General features: G+C 40.3%; 1 protein-coding gene across 1 annotated transcript in view; it reads left to right on the top strand.

The window, feature by feature from the left end:
* LOC5579898 (trithorax group protein osa) overlaps positions 1-17,321 on the top strand; it is a 147,682-nt gene extending 130,361 nt beyond the window's left edge. The window contains exons 2-9 of the mRNA XM_021852698.1: positions 1,825-2,348; positions 2,410-2,978; positions 6,275-6,494; positions 6,577-6,833; positions 6,895-7,056; positions 7,124-7,319; positions 15,971-16,057; positions 16,128-17,321. Of these exons, the coding sequence (XP_021708390.1) occupies positions 1,825-2,348; positions 2,410-2,978; positions 6,275-6,494; positions 6,577-6,833; positions 6,895-7,056; positions 7,124-7,319; positions 15,971-16,057; positions 16,128-16,319 (2,207 nt within the window). The 3' untranslated portion in view covers positions 16,320-17,321. The remainder of the gene's footprint in view (positions 1-1,824; positions 2,349-2,409; positions 2,979-6,274; positions 6,495-6,576; positions 6,834-6,894; positions 7,057-7,123; positions 7,320-15,970; positions 16,058-16,127) is intronic.
* Positions 17,322-25,042: the final 7,721 nt, after the last annotated feature.

Here is a 25,042-nt window from a genome sequence, read left to right as displayed (position 1 = left end):
TATATGTCCGATACTGTACTGTATTGAAATCTGCACTTAAATTCATGAAAACACGCCTTGATCAATACAAATTAACTTGAATGCTGATATCAAGGCTGGTAGCACGTCTCTTTCTAGAGATTTGGTCTCTATTTGAAAAGAAAGTTCTCAAAAAGCCTCTTGTTTGACTTAAATGGTCACAGAAGTCACTTTTTTCCTCATTCACCTTGCAATGAAACCTAGTGATTCGGAGACACCTTTAGAGACTCTAACGCGATTACTTACGAGTTTTTCAGGAACTTCTCAGAATCGAGTAAAAGCTTCAAAACTTCTCATTGATTTCTTCTGGAATACTTTTGGTGACTCCTCATGGCATTCCTCCAGAAATTCTTCCAGATATTCTTTAAGAGTTTCCATTATATTCCACCATAAATTCCTCCATATTTTTTATCGGTGACATAGAGGAATTTCTCTAGAAAATCTAACGTAATTAATCACTACAATCTTCAATGAAAATCTTTAGAGGTTTATTCTAGTTTGTGAAAAAATGTCATTTCAGGAAACTCTATAAGATTTCCTCCAAGAGATCATATGCCAAATTTTTCAGTTATTCTTCTAGCTATTCCCAAGATTTTTCCATCGATTTCTTCATTAATAGTTACTCTAGCTCTAGCAGATCTTCCATAAATTCCTAGAGGAGTTTTTCCATGAAAATCCTCAAAGGTTTATTCTAGTTTTTGAATAAAAAAGTCATTTTAGGATTTTTTAGGGAACTCTACAAGATTTCCTCCAGGAGTTCCTGCGCCAAATTTTCCAGTTTTCCAGTTTTCCAGTCGATCACAAATTTCTTCATGAATCCCGTCCTCAGGAGTTTACAGGCATTTTAGAGATCCTTGTAGGAGTTCATCATGAAATTCTACAAACGTTTCATCCTTGAGAATTCTTTTTTTTTTAATTTTCTGGTGGACTTCTTCAATGAATCTCTGAAATAATATCTGCAAAATTTTTAGAAAAAATCACTGCATTTATTGCTTTTAGGGAAAATTACTGAATTAAGTTGTGAAGAAAATCCTCGAAAAAAATAATGGAAAATACATATCGTGAAACGGACAGTTATACATTTGTAGTTATTCCACAAAAAAGCCACAAAAATATCCTTACAGGAATGTTTGGGCGAGTTCTCAGAAAAAAAAAACTTTTAGAAACTCATCTCCTGGTTTTTGTTTGAATCCTTTCTGTTTTCTTAGTTCTTGTATAGCTTCCTTTGGGTTACTGTTTGATCTCTTTTTTCAGACATCAGTTCCTATTTTGAGAATACTCAGTCACCACCAGCTCTATGATTTTTAATTTAACAAAATGGTTATGCATTTATAATTAATTGCATTTATTTTCAAATATTTATTAACAATTTTGCTTTCGCAAAAGTTCTCGACGGGCCCCAGAGTGAGCACCACTGGAGTAGGTATACCACGTGACAGAATTCAAGCCACCTAGTATTGGCAGTCATCAATCGATTCGAAACCAGCTGTTGTTGAACTATCTATATTAAACAAATTCGAGGACTGAGGATGGGTTCGGTTGACTGAATGAAATTCCAGTGAAGTGGAACAACGATGATCTCAATCATAATCATCATCATAGTAGAATACGTATCGGTTTCAAGCGACGATGTCCATGTGAGGATTGAATGTGCGGTGATTCATCAACTGAGGGCACAATTGTGCTCGCGGACTCGGTTTAATCTAACATAATTTAATTTATACAATAAACTGCTGATGATGATTCTGTTGAAATGGTTTAATACATGAACTAACGTTTGAATTGCTTTGATTGTCTCATTCGCAGATGTCGATGTGAGGAGCGAGACGCGAATTGATCGCAGAGGCATCGGAAGCCCGCAACAGCAGCAACAGCAATCTCTCTACCAGCACCACCTATACCAAAACACACTATCGCGTCGGAATTCCACCGGAAGCAGTGCGCTGAACGGCGGAATGAACAGCCATACGGCGGCCATCAATCTGCAATCGTCCGGTCAAACAGCAGTCGTTGGTCATCATCGAGGTTTCTCGTCAACCGTCGTTGCCGCAGCCAATTCGGCCGCTTCGGGGGATTGTCCATGGTTCATGCCGCATCAGATGCCCCCAACGGCACCGGCGCGGCAACACAAACGACCCGCGCCACAACCCGGTGTAGGAGGTGTCCCCGGGGGTGGCGGCGGTGGCATGGGACACGTCGTGGGGATGCAACCGCCACAGTTCATTAATCCACCGCCGGCACCACAGCAGCAGAGCCAGCAACCGCCGCAGCACTCGCCCCAGCAACACCAACAGATGGCGCCACCGCAATTACCTCCTCACAGTGTTACTGTAAGTTATTTTTAACCTCTTATACGGCTACCCTTGCTAAACCTGCATTCCCTATTTTCAGAGTAATCAAAATCTCAATTCCATCCACCTGCCACCGGCTCAGCAGCAGCAGCAGCAACATCACCAACAACCACCACCAACAATGCATTCCGGCGGAATGGTTCCTCCGGGGCACCACATACCAAAATCGCCCAACCAGCACGGCATGCTGGGGCCTTCCGGTCTACAGCAAGCGGCCCAACATCACCAGCCAACGGCCCAGCACGGTGCACTGGGTAGCCATCAATCGAATCTCATGTCCACCTCGATGAACAGTGCCCAGCTACAGAATCACATCCTTACCAGTCAGCAGCAACAGCCGGCGTCCGCGGGGCAGGGTGCAGGCGTTGTTATTCCTCCGCAGCAGCAACAGCAGCCGCCACAGGTGCCACCGGCCCCGCACGGGATGTCCAACTCGATGCACGGCCAAATTGGATTGCCCCCGCCACCGTCAGCCATTGGCGGAGCGTTCGACAGTAATGGAGTGAGTTGGGTCGGTGCGGGTGGTGTGCCAACGTCGTCCCTTTCGCCTACTGCTGCCGCGGCCGCCCAGAGGAGGGCCGAAGTCAATGCCAAACTGAATGCGATGCCGTGAGTATTTTTCAGATATGATTCAACAAACTTAAGACCTAATACGTATGCTCTCGTTAAAAAGCCTAAAAATACTATAAATTAGTATTATTCCAACATTTAATAGTCACAGCATCACGTCATTGTCGACCTTTAAAGTGAAAAACGAATTCAATTGCATTTGTTCTCGTTTCAAAATTCATAAATTTCAATTCGAATTCGATTCAAAAGATTCGATTAAATCGGTGAATCGATTCGACAGTTTAAGTTTGATTACTCACTGTACCCACATTTGCCAACTCTACATTTAATGCGGCCAGGGATTTCAACAATAGTTGGCCTCTTTGGTTGGTACAGCGGCCAATCCACTCCACTGCCCATGCATTCAAGTTACCAGCTACCACTACTGGCTTTCGATTAGCTAGTTTGGCTATCATCCTGTCGACCATGTGGAAAAATTCTTCAATCGACCACAACAACTGCAATAGAACACGCCGTTGATTTTTGCTAACGCAAAACCGTCATTTGAGATAGAGACTACTTTTTGGATTAAGTATCGTCCTGTCGTCCCTATATCTGCTAGCTGCTGAGACCTATCCGCCACCCAGTTTCCGTTGTTGGCTGGTATGCCGTAAGGGTCCGATAGTAACACCACGTCAGTCTTGGTTTCCGAGACTGACTGCCAAAGCAGCTGCTGGGCTGCATCATAGTGGTTTAAATTTAACTGTGTTACTTCCGTTTTGGCTGCTTTGATACTCCGTTTGTGCCCGGACATTTGGGTCCGCCCGTTAAGTGTCCGTTGTTCGTTTTGTCGACACATATTAGGCACTTAGGGTCGATTTATTCGCCCCCACTTAGGCCTTAAACCTAGTTTAACTATATGGGTAAGCGTGGTTTACGGCTTAAGCGAAGGTGAAGAAATTGGCCATTAGAGATTTGCTTACAATCGCTTGCCCTATGGCCTTCGGTGCCGCATTTTCTGCACATCTTACTTCTGTCGGGACCATTGCAATTCCACGACCTATGGCCCTTCCCGAAACACTTGAAGAAAACTTTAGGAGGCTGTTGTATGCTCAGCCGGCAAACCGACCAAGTTCTTCGCTTTGTTGGCCTCTGCGACCGGCAGCCTGATCGCCGCCACCTGGGTGCTCTGCGGGCCCTTTCTAAGGTGGATGGCCTTACTAGCTACGTCAATGTCACACTGTTCTTTGAGGGCAGCCGAGACCTCAACTGCATCAGTGACCTCACCCAGATTTTTACACTGAAGAGTCGCTTCAGCAGTAAGGGATCTTACATCAACCTCGTCGCCATGTACTTCTTGTGCCAGTTGCTTATAGACTGCACCCTTTTCCTTGGCGTCCTTCTTTAAGACTAGGGGATCATTTCACCAATCCTAGTTCTCCGTATGCTCCGTATGTCACTGAAAAACAATAATAGCATGGATAATTACCACGTGATCACTCATTCTGCAGTGATAATGATCTAGAGTGCGCTGGCGCATCACTGCTGTTGGTTGTCAAATCAAAGTGATATTGATAGCTCGCAAATGATATTGATAGTTTTACAGCATCAGCCATCAGCTGATATGATTGATATTAAGCAACTCTGATTTCGGCTCGCAACACGAATTATTTTCGGGATGAGTCGAGCTTCTTGTAGCACTTTCGCGTTTCTTGTGAACGATGCAGCTGCTCCATTTATTCACCAATCACTATATAGAATATTCTATATAGAATCTGTTTCCAGCTAACGTATTTTTCATTAAATTGACGCTTATATTGAGCTGTTCGGTAATCCAATCCGCATGGTTATTAAATTAATTAACTCATTACGCGTGGTAAAGATGGACAAATTATGGGTGAAATTATGAAAAAAATCCACGTGCTCTTCTGGGATTTGAACCCAGGACTCTTGTATGCTAGACGAGCGCTTTACCAACTAAGCTACCGAGCCACTTGGTGACCCAATAACTGAGTTGGTTCAAGTGTTCTGTAGGGATTTGAATTCTAAACTTGTAACAATTATTGGGTCACCAAGTGGCTCGGTAGCTTAGTTGGTAAAGCGCTCGTCTAGCATACAAGAGTCCTGGGTTCAAATCCCAGCCGGGCACGTGGATTTTTATTCATAATTTCACCCATAATTTGTCCTTCTCAACCACGCGTAATGAGTTAATTAATTTAACAACCATGCGGATTGGATTACCGAACAGCTCAATATAAGCGTCAATTTATATTAGAGTGTTACTGCCTCTCTGTAGTAGTCATGTCGTCACTTGAGTGAGAACGACACGTTGATAGCCTTCCCACATCTTTACTCTTCCACAATACAGTTGTTGTGGAAGCGATGTAGGTACGATAGGCAAACAGTTTCAACACTAAATAAATCGCACTCGCTCTTCCCGTGTGTGAAGTTAACATGAGATGGATGGATATGGGTTATGAAAGAGGTCTGCGTGGTCTGTAGGGAATTGCATTCTAAACTTGTAACCAACTCAGTTATTGGGTCCAAGTGGCTCGGTAGCTTAGTTGGTGAAGCGCTCGTCTAGCATACAAGAGTCCTGGGTTCAAATCCCAGCCGAGCATGTGGATTTTTTTCATAATTTCACCCAAAATTTGCCCATCTTTACCACGCGTAATGAGTTAATTAATGTATTTTTCATTGCTAGTTAGGACCATTAGACGTGTCTCGGTACCAGAAAATCTGTTAATGATAACAGATTGCTTCAGCTTTGCAAGGTTGGCAAAACTGGTCTTCACATTTATAAGTTGGTCCGAGGCTTCTGAATCTATTTTCAAGGCGAAAGCCCCTTGAGGTCATGAATATTGAACAACATGCATGAAAACCCATTACCTTGTCTTAATACCCGAACATCACGCAATTCTACAAAACGTCCATTGTCACAATAATCAGTCTTGTTAGCTTCCAGGGGAAGCACTGCTGTTTTCGTCCTTGATCTTTTCTTGCCAGTGATATTATCGTAAGCCACCTAGAAATCCAAACACACATGTAGAATTTCACAAAAAAAATCTGTTGAAATTATTGTAACATTATCTGAATGATTGTTTAGTGCAATCTATCCAAACTATCCTGTGAAAATTATGAAGAAAGTTTTGTTGACCTTTTAGCCAAATGTTTGGGCAATTCCTGTATATGTACGTATATTATTGATTTTGAACCCAGTTTATAGTATCCAATTTGTTGAACCTCAAATCAAAATTCTGATTAATTTCTTGGTTTTTGTTGAGAACATATTTCGATCCTTTCCTCGGGTATATGTTTTTTAACATTTATTATCCCATTTTTCCTCTCTCAAACAGATGGTTCCACGGACGGATAAAGCGCGAGGAGGCGGAAAATCTGTTGAAGCCCCGCGAGGACGGGCTATTCCTGGTGCGTGAATCTACCAACTTCCCCGGCGATTACACGCTGTGTGTCTGCTTCAACGAGAAGGTCGAACACTACCGAATTAAGTACGCCGAGAACAAGCTAACGATCGATGACGACGAGTACTTTGACAATCTCGGCCAACTGGTGGAGGTAAGTTCCGAGCGACGCGCGGCATCATTATCCAATTGCTTTCGATTAACCAAACCGCCAACGTTTGTTTTGTCCCATTCAGCACTACACTTTGGACTCGGACGGACTGTGCACCAAGCTGATGAAGGCCCTACCGAAGGAGGAATTCTGCGTCAAGGACTTCCAGGACAATGGGTGGGAGATCAAGATGGAGGACCTGCAGCTGAAGGAGAACATCGGCAAAGGCGAGTTTGGTGACGTGATGCTCGGCATCCTGAAGGGGGAGAAGGTTGCCGTGAAAGTATTGAAGGATGCCGGTCGGGCGTCTAATAAGTTCCTTGCCGAGGCTGGCGTGATGACGTAAGTTGGATGTGGTAACTAAGTTGTGGGTGTCTTCTAACTCTAGAATCTGTAATTACAGAACCCTCGAACACGAAAATCTGGTCAAATTCATCGGACTGGTGTTTCACGACAAATACATCTATCTGGTGACGGAATACATGAGCAAAGGTTCTCTGGTGGATTACCTTCGATCGCGGGGTAGGCAGCACATTACCCGACGAGATCAAATCAATTTCGCTTTGTAAGTGTTCCTCCCAGATATATCAAACTAAGTGTTAATAAACGCTTGTATCACTTTTTCCCCACAGTGACACCTGCTCCGGGATGGAGTACCTGGAGATGAAGAAGGTCATCCATCGGGATTTGGCCGCCCGGAATGTGCTCATTTCGGAAGAGTGCGTCGCCAAGGTGTCCGATTTCGGACTGGCGCGGGACGAACGGTACACGGCTGATATAAGCAAGCTACCGATCAAGTGGACCGCTCCGGAGGCGCTCAAAGAGGGGGTAAGTTTTAAAGGGGTTTCATACTTGACTACTTACAATTGTTAGGAAACCTATGTAGATAAGGAACCAAGAGAGACTTTGTGATTATCTTAATGGAAGTATCTAAAAAGTCTCTCTTTTTAAGTAGGATAAACTTTTGCTTAAGAAGAGGTATTTTACCAGGAGTTTCACGAGGTATTATTATAGGGATTCCTTTAGAAAAATCACCTTTCATAATTTCTCGAGCAGTACAACGCGGTTTTATGCCGTTAGGACATTAGGCGAATGCCATTAGGCCAAAAGGATCATAAGGCCAAATGGGTTATAAGGCCGAAAATAGCCGATAGTTCTAATGGGTCGTAAGGCCCACATGCTGAGAAATGTTGCTAGAAATAATACCTTATGTGTAAAAGAAGCAAAAACTCTAATAAATGTGTTAGCCATTTGAAATAATAGCAAGTATTTTTCACCTTAAATGCTCAATTTTTTTTCGGCCTAACGGCCTGCTTCCGTCCAACATTTATATGTCCAGTAATTTATAAAGGGTGATCCGTAGATACATCCAGAGGATTTACCCAGGCTTCACTCCAGCAATTTTTACTGGGATTACCTCTAAAGATTCGTCAATGAATTGATAAAGGGTTAAACCAGCAGTATTGAGAAAAAAAAAACGATTTTCCTAGGAAATCCTACACGCATTTGTCGATGAGTTACTATGCGAGTTTTCTGGTGATTTATCAGGGCATTTTCCCAAAGATTCCTATAATGAATGCTCCAGGAATCACTACAATGAGATCTCACAGGGATTCCTACAGATAATTCCTCTAGTACTGCCGTTCTACACATATTTGTCCCGCGATCCATAAGGTTTACATAGAACATGGGAAAATAGGCGTAGAAGGGCAGAGTAGGTACATATACCAAAAATCATCGTTCATGTTTTCTCAATTAAGTTCCTTCAGGAATTTATTACAGAGGTATTTCCTTCCTCTAGCGATTTTCTTAGCATTTCGTCCAAAAATATTTTCAGCTCAATTTCAACGATTTCTCGAGGAATTTCTTAAATATGTTTTGCAGGGATTCTTTCAAAAGTTTGTTATGATTTCTCCCTGGAAATGCTTCAGCAATTATTTGAGATTCCACCTATAATTTCCATAGAAATTAGTCGCTCGAGGTTTTTGAAGTTTTTTTTTTAAGAAAATCCTGATTATCGTTTTATATTTGTCCAATAACTTTCCCGTCAATTTATTTAGAGAATCCTTCAAAAGATTTGCATGGGTTCAGAGGAGTTCTCTTTTGCTAAAGTCTATCAGGTGTTGCCAGCAATTTTATGTCAGATTACTTTTGGAATTTCTCATGCCTGGAAAAATCTGTCTGCCCAACAAAGACCAGGAAATACTTCTCATTTTTAATGAGAATTCCTCAGAGACTTCAACCAGACATCTTTCAGAGGGTATTTCTAATACCGTCAAACGGGGTGACTTGCAACGGCGGGGTGACTTGCAACACATTGTAATTTACAACTAAATTTCACTATAAAACACAATTTTCAATAGAAAATTCGTTTTAAATCGGTGCTTCAATACGTGTGACTCACAATTCAAGTAGGGGCCACGATTAAAACTGTTATTATAAATATGTTTATACAATAAACATAATTCTTTTAAATGTCTAGAAAACTGATACTTGATGGAGGTTCGAAATCGTGACCTGAAAACATGAGATAGATTTAATGTACAAAAGTAATACTCTACATGTTGTTTCTATAACTAATAAGTGATAATATGACGAACTTTATTTTACGAAATTGTAGCAACAACTTTTTAATATAAATAATTTTTATACACATGTACCTACGCGGGGTGACTTGCAACACTTTATTTCTAAGCAATTTAGAGTTTTATATAAGTTAAAATCTTTTGTGTTAGGTCTACTTTATAATAAAAAGAGTAATAATTCATCAATCAACTACAAACACTTATTAAAAATATTGTTCGGTTAAGATATTGGACCTTGATGATTTAACGCCTCTTTTTCCCATACAAAAATAGCTCAATTATTTTCTTACAAAAATGTATTCTAAATGTTCTTGTACTGGTTCGAATGCTTTAAATACATGAATAACAATACTTAACAAGTGTGACTAATAAAAAATATCAACATTTTGTAGGAAAAAACTAAATTAGCAGTGAGTGTTGCAAGTCACCCCGCACAAGGACATTTAAAAAATTTCACCTTTTTGATGACTTTTGATATGACAAAATAATTCGATTTAATTTTCTATCATCTCATTCTGTAGGCGAGCCGGCCATTCAAAGTTCTACAAGGAATTTAGATTTTTAGATTACGTTTAGAGTATGGTTTATGTTGATTGAAGTTGAAAAGTGTTGCAAGTCACCCCGTTTGACGGTAATTTCTTTGAAGATTCCTCGTGGCATTACGCTATGTATTTTTCCAGGATATTATTCGAATATTTGCTCAAAATTTTCTTCCGGTGTTGAACGAAAGATTTATTTATAACTTCTCTCACGGGCTTTCCAAGAATTTCCTCCAAAATGTTCCAAAGATACTGTCAGAAATTTCTCACCAGATTTTACTCTGAAAATTACTCTAGGCATTTTCAGGATTTCCTCTAAAATTTTGGTTTAGAATTTCTTGAGAATTCAACCAGAATTTTTCAAAATATTTTAAGGATATTTCTTTAGGAATTACTTCAGTCACTCTTTCCAGGATTCTTTCAGTTATTTGCAATGAATTTATCCAGCAGTTCTCAAGTAAATGTACAGACATTACTGGAGTTCCAAGAGGTTCTTCTAAAGATAATTATAAAATAATTACTGACGAAACCTCTGTGCAATGTACGATAAACTCTTGTCGGAAAACTTCTAAAAGGATTTGCGAAGGATATTCTGAACTTTTAAGGGAGTCTTAGATATTTTTTTTTCCAAAAAAAATCGCAAAAAAAAATATATTAACGGAACCTTGTTTAGTATCCTAGAGGTTTCGCCAGAATAATCCCAAAAAAAAAACTTCAAGCGGATCTCTTGGAGAAATTTTGTTTGGGAATTATCGGAGGTATTACAGGTATAATTATTGTACAATTTTATGATTCAAAACTGTAAAAAACTTACCGTAAATTCGGGTGAAATTGATCAGTAGGGTGAAATTGATCACCGCGTCATGCGATTTAAAATCTTACTAATATTGCACAAAAATAAATGCAATCTAGAGTAAATGAACGTTGTTTGTCTTAGATATTGTCAAAATGTGTGTAGTGAAGGGTTTTGCGTCAAATAATGCTTATTTCTATGAAAATAATGTAAAATTTCAGAATCATGTTTTGTGTGATATTGATAGACAACCATAAACTTCTAGTTCTAGACGAGGATTTGAACATGGTGTCAGCCTGAAAGTTTGTGAGGATGCTTAACATAAACCCAATTTTACCATCAAAATTCGTACCAATTTGCTAATTTTGTTGAAATAATTGAATTTCGGCTGCATGTTAGAAAATTCCTTTGGAAATTGCCTACATTTAGGCGTTTTCCGTGGTATTGTTGAAATTTAATTTACGATTAAATTAATTTATGAATATTGTCTTGTTAAGAATTTGGCAGGCATATTCGTATTCAGGAGGCTCAAATTGAGTATGTAGAGTTTATTTCAAAACTAACAATAATCACATTGACAAGTGATAAATTTCACCCCGAAATAGAAACTACCGATTTTTTTATTTTAGTGATTATTTTAAGCACTAAAATCACGTTTCTGCCATTTGGCCGAATGCAATCAATCATTACATTTTTCTTTCAATACATCTTTCAGAACCCATTTTTACGTCTTTTCATAACTTACATAATGTGCCATTCAGTCATAATGTGAATTACGTCCGGAGTGATTTTCATTATTTTTAAGAGTGTAGATGAGATGTCATTCTCCTCCAAGATTAAAATTACAACTTGGGAACTGAACACTGCGCCGTTTCTTATATATAGCAATAAACGACTCGGTGAGCACTTACGTCAAAGAAGTACACTGTTTCTCCGTTGTGAAAAGAAGAAGCCAAGACTTGTTGATGTCAGAACTATGACATATATTACTTAGTATGATTCGAGGGATCGAAGCAAGCCGATCCAGCAGAAGGACGAATACGTTTTAAACTGTTTCAGTTACTGTCAAAAGTTAACTACAAACGCGATGCCAAAACATCTGCTGGTGGCTATTACCACTAGCATAGCATTGAACAACTTCTTACATTTAGGATGTTCTTCTTTCAGCTCTGATTGTTTCTTCAACTAACACTAAAAAGTTTATGTATATCAATGATGATGTTTTCTATTTTTATGAATAAGCTGAATAAGTTCTTTGAAATTCATGATAAATCCATGCTAACTGTAGTTCACTTTTGTTTTCAATTTCGGCCAAACGGCATTCGGCCAAATGGCGTTCGGCCAAATGACGCTTTCGGCCAAATGGCGTTCGGCCAAACGGCATTCGGCCAAATGGCATTCGGCCAAATAACCCGGAACCATAGGAAATATATATAGGACTTTCTGAAATAGCCTAGCATAAACAAAACAAGCATCTACTTAAGAAGATACAGGGAACCCAAATTATCTTCATAGTTGTCACAGGATGGGAATAGTTGTGTTACTAGAGTAGGATGGTTATAAGGATAAGCTCCATTCGAAAATTAATCTTGATTCCAAAACAAACTCAACTCTAAAATGTACCTTTGAAGATTTTCCAGGAATAATTTCTGTAGGAATGTTTAGAAGTTGTTCAGAGTGACAACTGAAGAAGTCGGTAGAAAAATTGCTGAGAGTCTCTAAAAGGAATCCCTGCGTGAATTTTCGGTGTAATCCGTGTAGAAATTACTGAAGATGACAACGTTCGACTACTGCAGGATTTCCTGGAACAATTTCTGGGTGAATTTATTGAAGCGTCCCTTGAGATATGGCTGACTGAACACCAGTACATTTTACTGGTAAAACTACTGGCGAATCTTTAGGGGAATTTCCGGAGCGATCCACGCAAAACTCACTGAAAGTATTCCTGAACTAATTTCTTGATAATCTGTGAAGCTTCTCTTTGAAAAACTTTGAATGAACTCCTGAAGAAACTATGGAATAGGCTTGTAAGGATCTTTTAAGCCTTAAGAATTTACACCATGATTCACTTCCAGAAGAAGGTAAAATGTAAAATGTGGTAAAATGTGACTCCAGAGATCACTTGCATTGAAATAGTGACGAAGTTTATAAAATATACCTATTACCGGTTAAGCACCCGCATTTTTCAGGAATGCTTTCGATCATTTCTAAAAAAAATGAGAATTCTCTGAAGAAGTTTATATAGAAATTACTGGAAGAAGTTTATGTAGAAATTACTGGAAGAATTTCTGGATAAATTTCTTTATGCCATCCTTTGTGCAATGTCTGAAAGAATCTAGCCTAGAGTAATATAGAGTAATATATCTAAAATGATTCCTAAAGAAAGCCTTAGAAAAATCTCAGGTTTACCAAGAGAAAACTTCAAAATAATATCATAATCAACTCCCGAAGAAAAAAATCTGGAAGTAATCTTGAATAAATACCTACCTTGTACGTTGATGGCTACAGCGTAGTGTGACGCCATTGCCGGACGTATTGTAGAGCTCCATCTTTATCGGTCTTGGGCGATACTTATCCAGTTGCCCTGTAACGTTTAGGGTCGCCAGGTCCTCTACCTCTGCGTACATCCAGCGTATTCGTGGTCTTCCACGAAGTCGCCTACCTCTACCTGGTTCCCTGCTGAATATTATTTTTGCAATTCTTTCTTGCGACATTCGCGCTAAGTGACCAGCCCACCGAAGTCTGCCGTATTTCACACTCTTAATCATATTCGCATCTTTATACACTTTATACAACTCATGATTCATGCGTCTACGTCACAAATCGTTTTTGAGTTTCCCACCGAATATTGTCCGCAACACTTTACACTTGAAAATCCCGAAGGCTTTTCGGTCTGCCTCTTTCAACTTCCACGCTTCATGCCCGTAGAGAGCCACCGGAAGAATCAATGTTTTATACAGGGCGAATTTTGATTCCGTTTTCAAGTAGCGGAACCTAAACTGGTTACGTACTCCGTAAAAGACCCTATTCACAGAAGCAACACATCTTTTCACTTCGCGGGAAACGTCGTTGTCACATGTCACAAGTGTTCCAAGGTAAACAAATTCTTCAACAACCGCATGTGTGACCGTGTGATAATAGTGCCGTTTTTCTCCACGCCAGATCTCCTAATAACACCATCGAGTGCAATGTTGAACAATAAATTCGAAAGTGCGTCTTCCTGCTTCAATCCGTCTAACATCACAAACGAGGTTGGCACCTCGTCTGCAATCCGAACACTTGATTTCGAACCATCCAGCGTAGCAGGTATCAGCCTAATTAGTTTCACCAGAAAAACCCATGTTCAGACATTATCTGCCACAGCTCATTTATTTTCACTGAATCGTACGACGCCTTGAAATCTATGAACAGATGGTGAGTCTGCAAGTTATACTCCTGGAATTTATCTAGCATCATTCGCAAGGTAAACATCTGATCCGCTGTCGAGCGGCCTTCATGAAAACCATTTTTGTATTCGCTGACGGACTCCTCGAGCGATCTCAGTCTTTTTTTATAGCAGGGTATAAAAAAGCTTCAAAAGCCTGGCCTGTTGTTTGTTGCTACGGTGTGGGGCTCACGTTAAGCATGTTTAACCTAAACTTCCCTACTGATCCTGTGCTTCACATCAGGCAATTTCATCGAGGGAGGGCTGTGCTCATGCACTTCGTCAATCTCAGCCTCTAGCTGTTTTGATAGTTCGCTGTTGGCGCTTTATGTCGTCAAAAACGCTGCCCACTAAGACATTTTTACGGTGTCTTTGCGATTACTCGTTTTGCCCAATTGGCGGTTTAATATCTCGCCGGGGCTTTGGACAGCTTTCTGTGCGACGACGCATACTTCCCTTGGGCTGGCCACGCGCCAGAGCCCTGTTGAACTCCTACTCGACGCTCACATGTTCTGCACGATGTTGTCCGGATTCAGGACGCTTGCGGTTTCTGGCATCATCTCGCTTCGTATATCCCTGAATCGAGGACAGTCGAATATAACTTGCTCCGGGGTCTCCTCGATATTTGGACAGGCCGGACAATGTGGAGACTCTGCGTGTCCGAATATGTGCAGATATTTCCGGAAGCATCCATGGCCTGACAAGAACTGGGTCAGGAAGAAGTTAACTTCTCCATGTTTCCTCGTCGTCTACACCGACACGTTAGGAATTAGTCTGTGCTTCATTTCTCCCAGTTATCCCACTCCTGCTGCCACCTCGCCATATCTATTCTGATGGTATTCCTCACATTCATTGTGTCCCTTTGGTGGTAGCATGCTATGACCTCAGCCGGAGTGATGCAGATGAGGATCATTCCGACGATAACACACACTGCCTCCGACGATATAGTGTGGTAGGCACTCGCCACCCGTATAGCCATGAGCCGGAACGTACCTACCAGCTTCTCTCGGTTACGTTTGGTTCCCTACGCTGCAGCCCAAGCCGGGACTCCGTACCTCAGTATGGACGATGATACGATCGTCAGAAGACGCCTTGTACTGCTTCTTGGTCCTCCAATGTTCGGTATGATCCAAGCTACAGTGTTAGCTGCTTTCACTGCCTTTTAGCAGGCATAGTGTACGTGGTTGTTGAAGTTTAGCCTGTCGTTGTCAATTACTCCAAGGTGGTTCAGGGAGCGCTTCGATGAGATTGCGTGTCCTCCGACGTTGATCTCGAGCTGTTGAATCACCTTACAGTTGCTGACCAGCATCACCTTCGTTTTGTGATGAGCCAACTGCAGCTGGACTCCAGTCATCTACGATTCAATGGTGTCTAGCGATTCCGCCGTCAGCATCTCCACCTTCTCCGCAGTCTCACCAGTTATTGCAAAAACGACGTCATCTGCGAACCCGACGATCTCGAGTGTTGGGCCAAGTATGGATCCCTGTAGAACTCCCGCCGTTACTTTAATTGACATCCGTCCGTGGTTTGTGTCGTAAACCAGTACCGGTTCTGAAAGAAACTTTGCAAAACTTTACACAGATATTCGGGTACCCGTATTCTGTGTAGGGCTGCGGCGATAGCGTCCCAACTGGTCTCATTCTGTGTAACACGATATGCGACAGTATTTTCTACGCAGGGTATTACAGAGTAATGTAATTGGCACACTCCAGTCTGTGCCCTTTCTTGTAGATTGGGCGTATGAGGCCATCCTTTTCTTTCTGCGATGGTTTCACTTTTCTTTGACTCTCGCTGCCCTGTATCGCTCTCTATTTCGTAGGGTACCGGGAACAAGCATAGTTTCAAGATCTTTCATGCACTAGCGGTGTTGCATGAATAAATACTAATTGCATAAGTATTACGTCACGAGGATTCTCCAGAGAATTTTTGATGATGTCCTTAGGAATGTCTAGTTGGATTTCATGAGAATCCTTAGTATTTCCTGGTTCCTGTTTAATCTTCTATTGGTTCCTCCAAACGATCTCGCTTCTTTTATATAATTTTTGATATCTTTGGTTACCCATTTTTAAACACCTTAACATTGACTAAAACTGAACTTGGACTGACAAATTATTTATCTCATTCAATATTTCTATCAGAAATTCTCCAACAAAACCGACATGTGGAGCTTTGGAATCCTATTGTGGGAGATCTACTCGTTCGGTCGAGTACCATACCCGAGAATCGTAAGTATCTTAACCGCAACGCCCTTTTACTAGAAATCTGTATACTAATCCTGTTCCTCCCACAATGCAGCCCCTAGCGGACGTGGTCAAGCACGTCGGCAGCGGCTACAAGATGGAAGCCCCCGAAGGCTGCCCGCCGGAGATCTACGAGATGATGCGCCAGGCGTGGGACCTGGTCCCGGAGAAGCGGCCCACCTTTGCCGAGCTGAAACGACGACTCGCCGTCTGCAAGCGGGAAACGGCCAACAGTTACGTGGCGTAGAATGGCTAAACTACCTGCCCTGGAGTGAATCCTAAACAAGCCGTTTCTTCATCCAAAATCACGCCTGCGTAAGTAGAAGTACTAATTCCCTATGCAACTAGTGGACGACACAGGAAGAACACAAATGCCATTTAAGTAGGTATGCAATTTCTGGTAGCCTCTGATAATACCCAAAAAGCGATTGTAGGAAAGTAAGGAGTAAGGTTCAAGGATCAAGAGATAGCTTTGGAAGAAGTTGTACAGATGATGCTAGTGGGTTATTTCTTGAATTGATCGTTCGTCCACATTGACTACAGTCTCGCGTGTTTGTTTTTGGTACAACTAGCATTTACGTTCTATGCTGTGGAGGGACCCACATTTTGTTATTCACTTAGTGCTAGGAAACAAAAGTTCACAATGTACATAGTAAACAGCACAAGTCGTCTAATCAGTTAATAGGCACGATTCGAAAAAAAAGGAAGGAGACCTATAGTGATTAAGCATTAATTTATTAGCGCTGATTGGAATTAAGAGATCAAGTGTTCCAATAGGTAGGTGGCATCCATAGTTTGTGTTTTCCTTGAAGAGTGTGGATGAACGATTTCCCTGTTTTCTTTCTGGAATTAGTATATGTTTTAAGTTACAGCAAAATGCAGCCAGTCACTACAATGTAGAATATGTTTTACTGTGAAGTGTGTAATAGAATCAGACTTTTGGTTCGAGGGAAGAATGCGTTTTCCTTTCTGTTTCGGGAACGGACAATAACTACATAGGGTTTATTATTTATTTCACACAAAAATGGGAAATTGTTGGCACAAACGTAATGGGTTCGGGACAATCAATGCACTCGAAAAATCTAAGCGTCCGCATTAGAGTAGTTTGCATTTTATGACACAATTACAAAGACACAGCTTCCATATCTATAATGCATTTGTTGGAGTCTTTTGCTTCATCGATATTACAACACTATTAGCAAGCTTTGGATTTCGTGTCATCTTTCCATTTGTTCTTTAAAGGTAAGAGGTAGCTCAAAGAATACTACTAAATTCTATGTCAACATCATTTAGTCTGATTACAAAAAAAATCCAATCCGTTTTTTAAATTTGATCGGATTCTAATTCTAGCTGAAGGTATGAGAGCTGTGCTTTCGAATTTTTTCTCATGTGAACTATTCTAATGCTCACACATGGTTTACACATACATAGATTTACTTTAAATAAAAATTCTTAAATACGTTTTGCCAACCGTAGGGTGATTCTTTGGCAGCTAGGTGAAAATTGCTATTACCATTTCATGAATTGCATCTCTGTAAACATACATGTTTTAAAATTACCCTCTCTTGAATTTCGATACACCATGATGTGCTGGCTATGTGATATGGCTATCCTATGTCGCCTATTTTTAACTCATTTTTGTTCTATTCAGTCAAAACTTCGCACATTGAATGTGAGTCTTCATAGTCAAAATTTCGCAAATAAAAAGTCTCGTAAACATCACCGTAGTTTACGGAGCAAATTACTATTCCTCGATAAACAAAATCTTCAGCAATACATTCCCATTGAGCATAACCTCACCATCAACAACACTATATCTGCTTATGTCTCTACCTGCAACATTTACGTCGACTGTCTATCATTGCCGTCTCTTTTTTAAAAGGAACACTTCCCTACCGCATTCTGAAATCCTTGGCCCAGTGGTAACGTCCTCGACTATAAAGTAAAGCCATCCTCCCAAATGGTTCAAGGTCTTTTCGCAATGAACATTTCATATGTCGTATTCGTTTTTAGGAACTGGGTCGGTGATCAACACATAAACAAACCAACGTTAAGCAAATTGTAGTTCGGTCGAACCTGAATCGGGTTGGGGTTGAAACTGTGATTCAGAACGGGTTGCGCCAGTTCCAACCTAGGTTCAAAAACGAATTCGACAATAGACTTTCTGAACCATGGTACCTTCTTCACTTCAAATATTATGGCTATCACATAATACACGACTACAAAAATGGCAGATTTGACAAAGAATGTTCTCAAATAACTGTGGAAGCGCTCTGAATACTGAGCTTTGGACTTCATGCTAAGAAGAAGAATAACAGCAAATTTGGAAGTGCAACATCATATTTTTATCCATCGAAGTCATAATGAGAGGTTTCCGTTTTGCCTGCATTCTACACTCGGGAGTCGACACATTCGGGTTTATTCTACGACTGGCATGAGGTGACAATTGTCGGTCTCGTATAGCGAGGTGAAAATTCTCGACTCGAGTGAAGTGACTCTCCATTTGATTTACACGGCGAGTCACTTCACTCGAGTCGAGAATTGTCACCTCGCTATACGAGACCGACAATTGTCACCTCACGCCAGTCGTAGAATAAACCCAATTGCTTCTTCCTGTTACCTTAGTGTTCTGACTTCACACCATGCAATGTTTATCGTAGTAGTGTTTCCACAGTTCAATATTCTCGCGCTTATACGGCGAGATACTTCATCTTTATTTTGACACATATGCGTTGAACTTTTTGTAGAATTAGCGCTTTTTTGAGAGTATCTCTTCCAATGATTTTCTCATATCGTTTTGGCAGAGGTATTTTGATGCTTGAGACAATATATTCGTGTTCCGCAGTGCTATTCGCTCAGCTTCCATGTTTGCGATGGTAAACCATCTTCCTTCGAAAGCACTAACAATCCTTTGCGTAGCAGAGTTAAATTTTTGAACCATTTTCCACGCCTCTGTAATCCTGTGACGTATTCAGCGGACCATCGACGCCAAAACACTTGCTTCCTCCATTGGATCAACTGATGTCGGGACAATGTCAACTGTTTCAGATCAGCATATTAAGGTTCAGCAATCCCCTACCAAAAAATGTCCTGCACTCAAAGCTTGGTGATCCGAAGGGTTATCACTTTGCCGGATGATAGGGCGCGAATACAGTATCGCTTCATTTTAGTGGAATAAAGTACACCTCTCCTCATACGTCAAATGAAATTCATTCATTCAAATGATTCTTCACGGTCCACTCCGGCTTCCAAGAGTTCTCCTTGATGCGGCGCTCGCGGAGAAATAAATTTCCAGGTTATGCCACGAGACTGACAAAATTTCGAGATGTCGTTGTCCAACCCAAATAATCACAAGCCTGCTAATTCGCCTTTTTCGTTTATAGGACTGTTATTAACGCGGAGCGCGAATTACCTTCGTCTTGCATTCACAGGCCAGCATTGCTGTCATACCTTCGCAAGTAATCCTTTCACTCCTACGTGTAATTGCTCTCGATAGATCGTCTCAATCACCAAATCAGTGAAAATATTCTTCTCCGGTAAGATCATGGGGTGTTACTGGTCATATGGCATGTCGGATTCGACCTCCAACTCTCAGTAAATAGGATTCAAATTTCTGAGCTTACCTCTCACCGGTCGGTTGCGTTCAACATCTTTAATCTCCTCGTCATAGACGACATGCTGAACAACTGTCACCATCGCTAACAACGCACGATAGTCACAGCTCATTAATTTACCACTTCTTTGCTTGACGCCTTAACTGCAGTTGTGAATAAATCAAGCTACGTAACCAAATACTCTATGTGTTTTGCGATAGTCACTACAGCTCAAAATCACGTCGTACAGCTGACTATATTGTGCCACTACTGTCTGGAGTACAGCCACGAATTCTCCACAAGCGCTTACACCGTATTTGCAGTTGTTAACTTCTTCGGGACAATCCATAGCGACTTCATCTTCCTCGATTTCCGAAAACGCCGGGCCGTTCCACTATAGTTACACTATTCATTAATTCCAACGGTTGAACGCCTCTTACATACGAAATCCACTGGATTGTCTTTCGTGCCGATGTGCAGCCATTCTACATCTTGAGTCAGTGCTAGAATCTTCAACTCTCTATTTCGCACGAACACCGGCAAGTTAGAGTTCAACCTTTTCAACCAACCCGAAACAATTTCTGAATCAGACCTAAGAACTATCAGTTGAATGTTTAGTTCCAAGGCTTCACGCCCAGTCTGAATCTGCTCTGTCAACAATAGTGCTGCACACAATTCTAGCCTCGGAATTGTCAACTACGATTGTGAGGCTTCCCCTTTTTCTGTTCGATTCAACTCTTTCAAAGGTGCTACGCTCGATTTGCCGCAAATCAGCTTCACACCAACTATTCTTTCAGTGTTAAAGCTCCGCAGGTAAATACAGCAACCGTGAACTCGTTGAGACGCTTTTGCAAAGCCAAGCAACTCAAATGCTACCGGGGCGTCTACTGCAGCACATCTATGAATTTTCATGTTGTTGATTTCGTACAATTCTGCTCTTACTTTGCTCTAGATTTCGAATTCTTCGCTAGGAATAGCGTCATCCCAATCAAGCTTATTGCACCAGAGTTGTTGCATCACCAGCTTAGCCAGTACCACAATTAGGCTCAAGATGCTTAGTTGGAATTCCAGAGGTACTTGCCATTGTAGGGACTCGGAAAGGAAAATTGTCGTTAACGGGGTACCGTAAGAGAGCAAGCGTCCTTATCACCCCATTCACATAAATGTCCTCGAAGCAAAGCTGCTTCCCACGCATTTCGGAGGGTATGTCTTCCAAAAGCATTGCACAGTGAGAAAATCGGGCTCCAAAACGCGACTAAATGCAATATCTCAGCTGGGTAATGGTTTCAGGAAATGATTTTGACCATTCTAGATCGGAAAAAGGCTGCTGAATCGATTGGTGGCAGTCCCATTGACCGTAGACTTCGCCCTGGCCACCTAGAGCCCTGAAACTATCCTGAGTTCCTTACGGCAAGTAGAATTATTGGAACTGATATAAACTGTCATGATTTCGTTTTGCTGCGAAACAGCACACGACAATATTCCTGCATGGCGGATTTAGTGATATGAATTATTGACCATTATGGCCATTTCATGGTTCCGGAACTAACCCGGAACATCCGTAAAATTGGATGTTCCGGGTTAGTTCCGGAACCATAAAATAACCGCAATGGTCAAACATTCAGATTACTAAATCCGAATTGTAAGAATACTTCTTTCTAATCAAGAAGAGACAAAGGAACTATCAGAACAAATTTTTTTAATACTTACAATTTTACGGATGTTCCGGGTTAGTTCCGCAACCATGAAATGGCTATAATGGTCAATAATTCATATCACTAAATCCACCATGCAAAAATATTGTCGTGTGCTGTTCCGCAGCAAAACGAAATCATGACAGTTTATATCAGTTCCAATAATTCTACTTGCCGTAAGGAACTCAGGATGGTTCCAGGGCTCTAGGTGGCCAGGGCGAAGTCTCCGGTCAATGGGACCGCCACCAAACGATGCAGCAGCCTTTTTCCGATCTAGAATGGTCAAAATTATTTCCTGAAACCATTACCCAGCAGAGATATTGCATTTAGTCGCATTTTGGAGCCCGATTTTCTCACTGTGCATTGGGTCAATACACTACTTGTGCAATTTGACGTCTTCACGCTCTTCACGCAAAAGTTGCTCCAAACATTCGTAGACCGTGTGTGTTCCGATGTTTTTCATGAGCTCGGCTGTGCGAATCTCGGTTTTCCAATTTTAACCGAGATTCAGCTAACAAATTTTCCGGATTATTAGCGACGAAGCACAATTTTCTGATACTCGGCTTTTTTGCTGGATACTCGGCTGTGCGGATCTCGGTTAAAGTTAGCCGTGATTCGGCATTCTAATTTAAGTGCGTAGTATTATGATTCCAAGAAACGATGACTTTGCAACTTAGAAACGCAGACGTTACTACTAGACTAAAGGTGATTCTGTTTGCAGTTATGTAATCCTTAGCGTTAACTGGCTGAGGCAAGATCCTGATATTTTTACAAATGATCCTTGATGAATTTTTAGCTAAATCTTTAGCGAGATCCAATTTTTGGTGAGATCTTGACAAATTACCTTAAATTCTTAATGAATTCCTGTATTTCCTGGTGACAGGACAGATCTTTCATAGGCTTCTCCCGTTAATTTTCCTAGGAAAACTTTGATTAGTTTGTTGAATTTCTTAACGATAGCGTAAATAAATTTGATAAATTTTGTGACCAGCTCAAACTCGCGCAATGTACTATATTGCTCATGCATACAACTGAGTCCCCAGGAATTGAATAGCACTTCCATTCACCCTGCTTGCTTAGGGTAACGGTCGTATTTTGGACCCCTTAAGGAAGTGATTTTAGTTTTTTGTCCCAATTATTTAATTGCACAGCGCAACCAAGACAAAGAACACGCCAACATACGAAGAAAAACTTCCTCTACGAGATAAAAATGCCCACACGGTCATGTAAAATTCAAAAAACGTCGAAAATAATTGAATTGTGAAGCACTGTTTTTCATTATTTTGGACACACCAATACATTTTGGACTCTCCTCAAAGTATATATTTTAGACCCCCGGCATTTTTTTTATCGATTGGAGAAAAAGTTTACGACACTGGTTGTATAATACGCTTGCCCATAGTCTAATCAATCGATTCACAATGGAAAACCGAAGAAATTCTATGCTTTTAGTCCAGAAATTTGAAAAACGTTTTTGTTTACATTTGAAAACATTCTGACGGCTTCACTTTCTGTGTGTAACGTGTTGTAACGGTTGCATGAGTGAACCTATTGAATTGAATTAATTCCAGATAAAATAAACACATTTTCTATGTACAAACGGTCGATGCAAGTGCGGAATAGTCCTATCTTTTTAAATGACATGCGAATTTAGTTGGTCTTCTGATTTAAACTGGGAGATTTGCAAGAAAATGGCCCAGGGGGTCCAAAATATATAGAGGTCCAACATATATTGGTTACCCTATATAGTGCTACTATATATTTGACGTGCTTCCTATAACTCCTAAAAGGTGATTTAGCGGGCTAGTGATTACTTGGGTCATATTCTTTCAAAAGTCCCCACAATTGTCTACATTGACATTTGGAGTTTGGTACCCTAATGACCCGTAGTGAAGTTTTATTTGACTTATACCATCAGTGCACCAGATTCCGCTTATTTAAGGGAAGTTATGAATTCATATTTTTGTTATAAAATAACTATTGTGTCGATCAATACTATTTTTATGCCACAATGTAGCTCCAAGTATAGATAATCAGCAGCAAAATAAAAATAATTTGAAAAACTTTAGTAAAAAAATATTTAATTGCATTTATTACTGCATCTAAGTGTTCCTATTTCCGCTCACGGTAAACAGATTTCGAGACGAACTTATTAAAAAATGCATTATTTTGAATTTTGTTATTTATCCTGATATTTTTTATGGTCAAACCTTAGCTACTACTTCAATAAAGAAGGTTGTATACTAAAATCGACATTTCTTCAAAATTTTGTTTAATTTTTTGCATGAATCTTGGAACACACAAAAATACCTAGTGACCTAATAACCGCTCACGAGGTCTTGTTTTTCAATATAAAGAATTATTTTATCAAGTGAAAATAATGTCAGACGACTTCATTTGAAAGTTGTTAATATTGCTAGTATATATCCGTGCGAAAACTTTTGGTTTTTGGTACAAACAATCAATTTTTACACTAGTGAGCGGAAATTGGGGCAAGAGCGGATACTGGTACATTAATGGTATTCGTATTATGAGAATACCTTTTTATCTACAAGCGTTCATACTAGGCCAAAATCAATGCATTAATTGGTCGAAAATTAGTATTCCAACCCTAAACTTGAAACTTCTAAATGCATCTGCAACAATTCATCGATAACTGATTACTGATTACCTATCTAAACAAAATGTTGTTGAAAAGCTGAAGTTCCTTTCAGGTTACTGCAAATGCTTCACGCTACGAATTGTATGGGACCTATGTAACTTTCAGGTCAATTCTGCAAGTCGTTATAGAAGTGTTGAATTAAATAGGGGGACGAAATGCAATTTGATTTATTGTCTCCTAAGGATTAATTGATTTATGTAAACTCATTCGACTCGCAGAATAATCATTTTTCTAGAAATATATATGAAAAGGGCTGAACAACTTTAAAAAAATGAAAAAAATGAAGCTTCTTACGTCTACCTAAGGCGCATTTTGACAAACTCTTGTAAACATTGCCCACTAATCGATGAAAATCAATCAGCTCAACCTGGCAATGAATGGTGAGATTTTTCGGGATCAGTCAAATTACACCTGGGGTGGATGAAACATGCTTCATTTTGCGTAGGTTGTTACACACTTTTAACGTTTTCTCTAGATTTCATCTGTCTCATAACATTTTACATTTTCCACCTATTGTAAGTAATCCTCTCATCTCTTAATTTATTCAACAATTCATTAGAAAAACAATCAAACCTAACATGGAAATCGGCATCCATAAGAAAACCTTTTAAGTTAGGACAGGGGAAAACAAAACAAATCCAATGAACGGAAAGAGGAAAAAATAACCCATACAATAATTAACGATATGATATTCATATTTGTAATTTATTACCTTACGCCCTTTAAACATTACACTTGAATTGCGTGACCAGAGAAATGAAGAATCGAAAGGAACGGAAAACAATACTTCTTCTTGCATGAAGAAGCGAGAGCAGCTAATGAGTTAGGCGTAGAAAACAATAAATCACGAACATTAGTTTGTATGCAACGGAAAAGGAATAAGACGCATCCTGTTCGGACAGTCATTTTTAGATATCGATAATAAAACACTATGTTACAATACAGTTTTGGAAAGCAAAAAAAAAAACGGGCACGAGACTATCGAGCAAGTAATCCGTATGTTCTTGTGAATTGAATTCAA

This window comes from Aedes aegypti, chromosome 3, assembly GCF_002204515.2.
Source record: "Aedes aegypti strain LVP_AGWG chromosome 3, AaegL5.0 Primary Assembly, whole genome shotgun sequence".
Lineage (NCBI taxonomy): Eukaryota > Metazoa > Arthropoda > Insecta > Diptera > Culicidae > Aedes > Aedes aegypti.
Note: the sequence above shows the minus strand (reverse complement) of the source record. Positions and strands in the feature narration are given on the sequence as shown.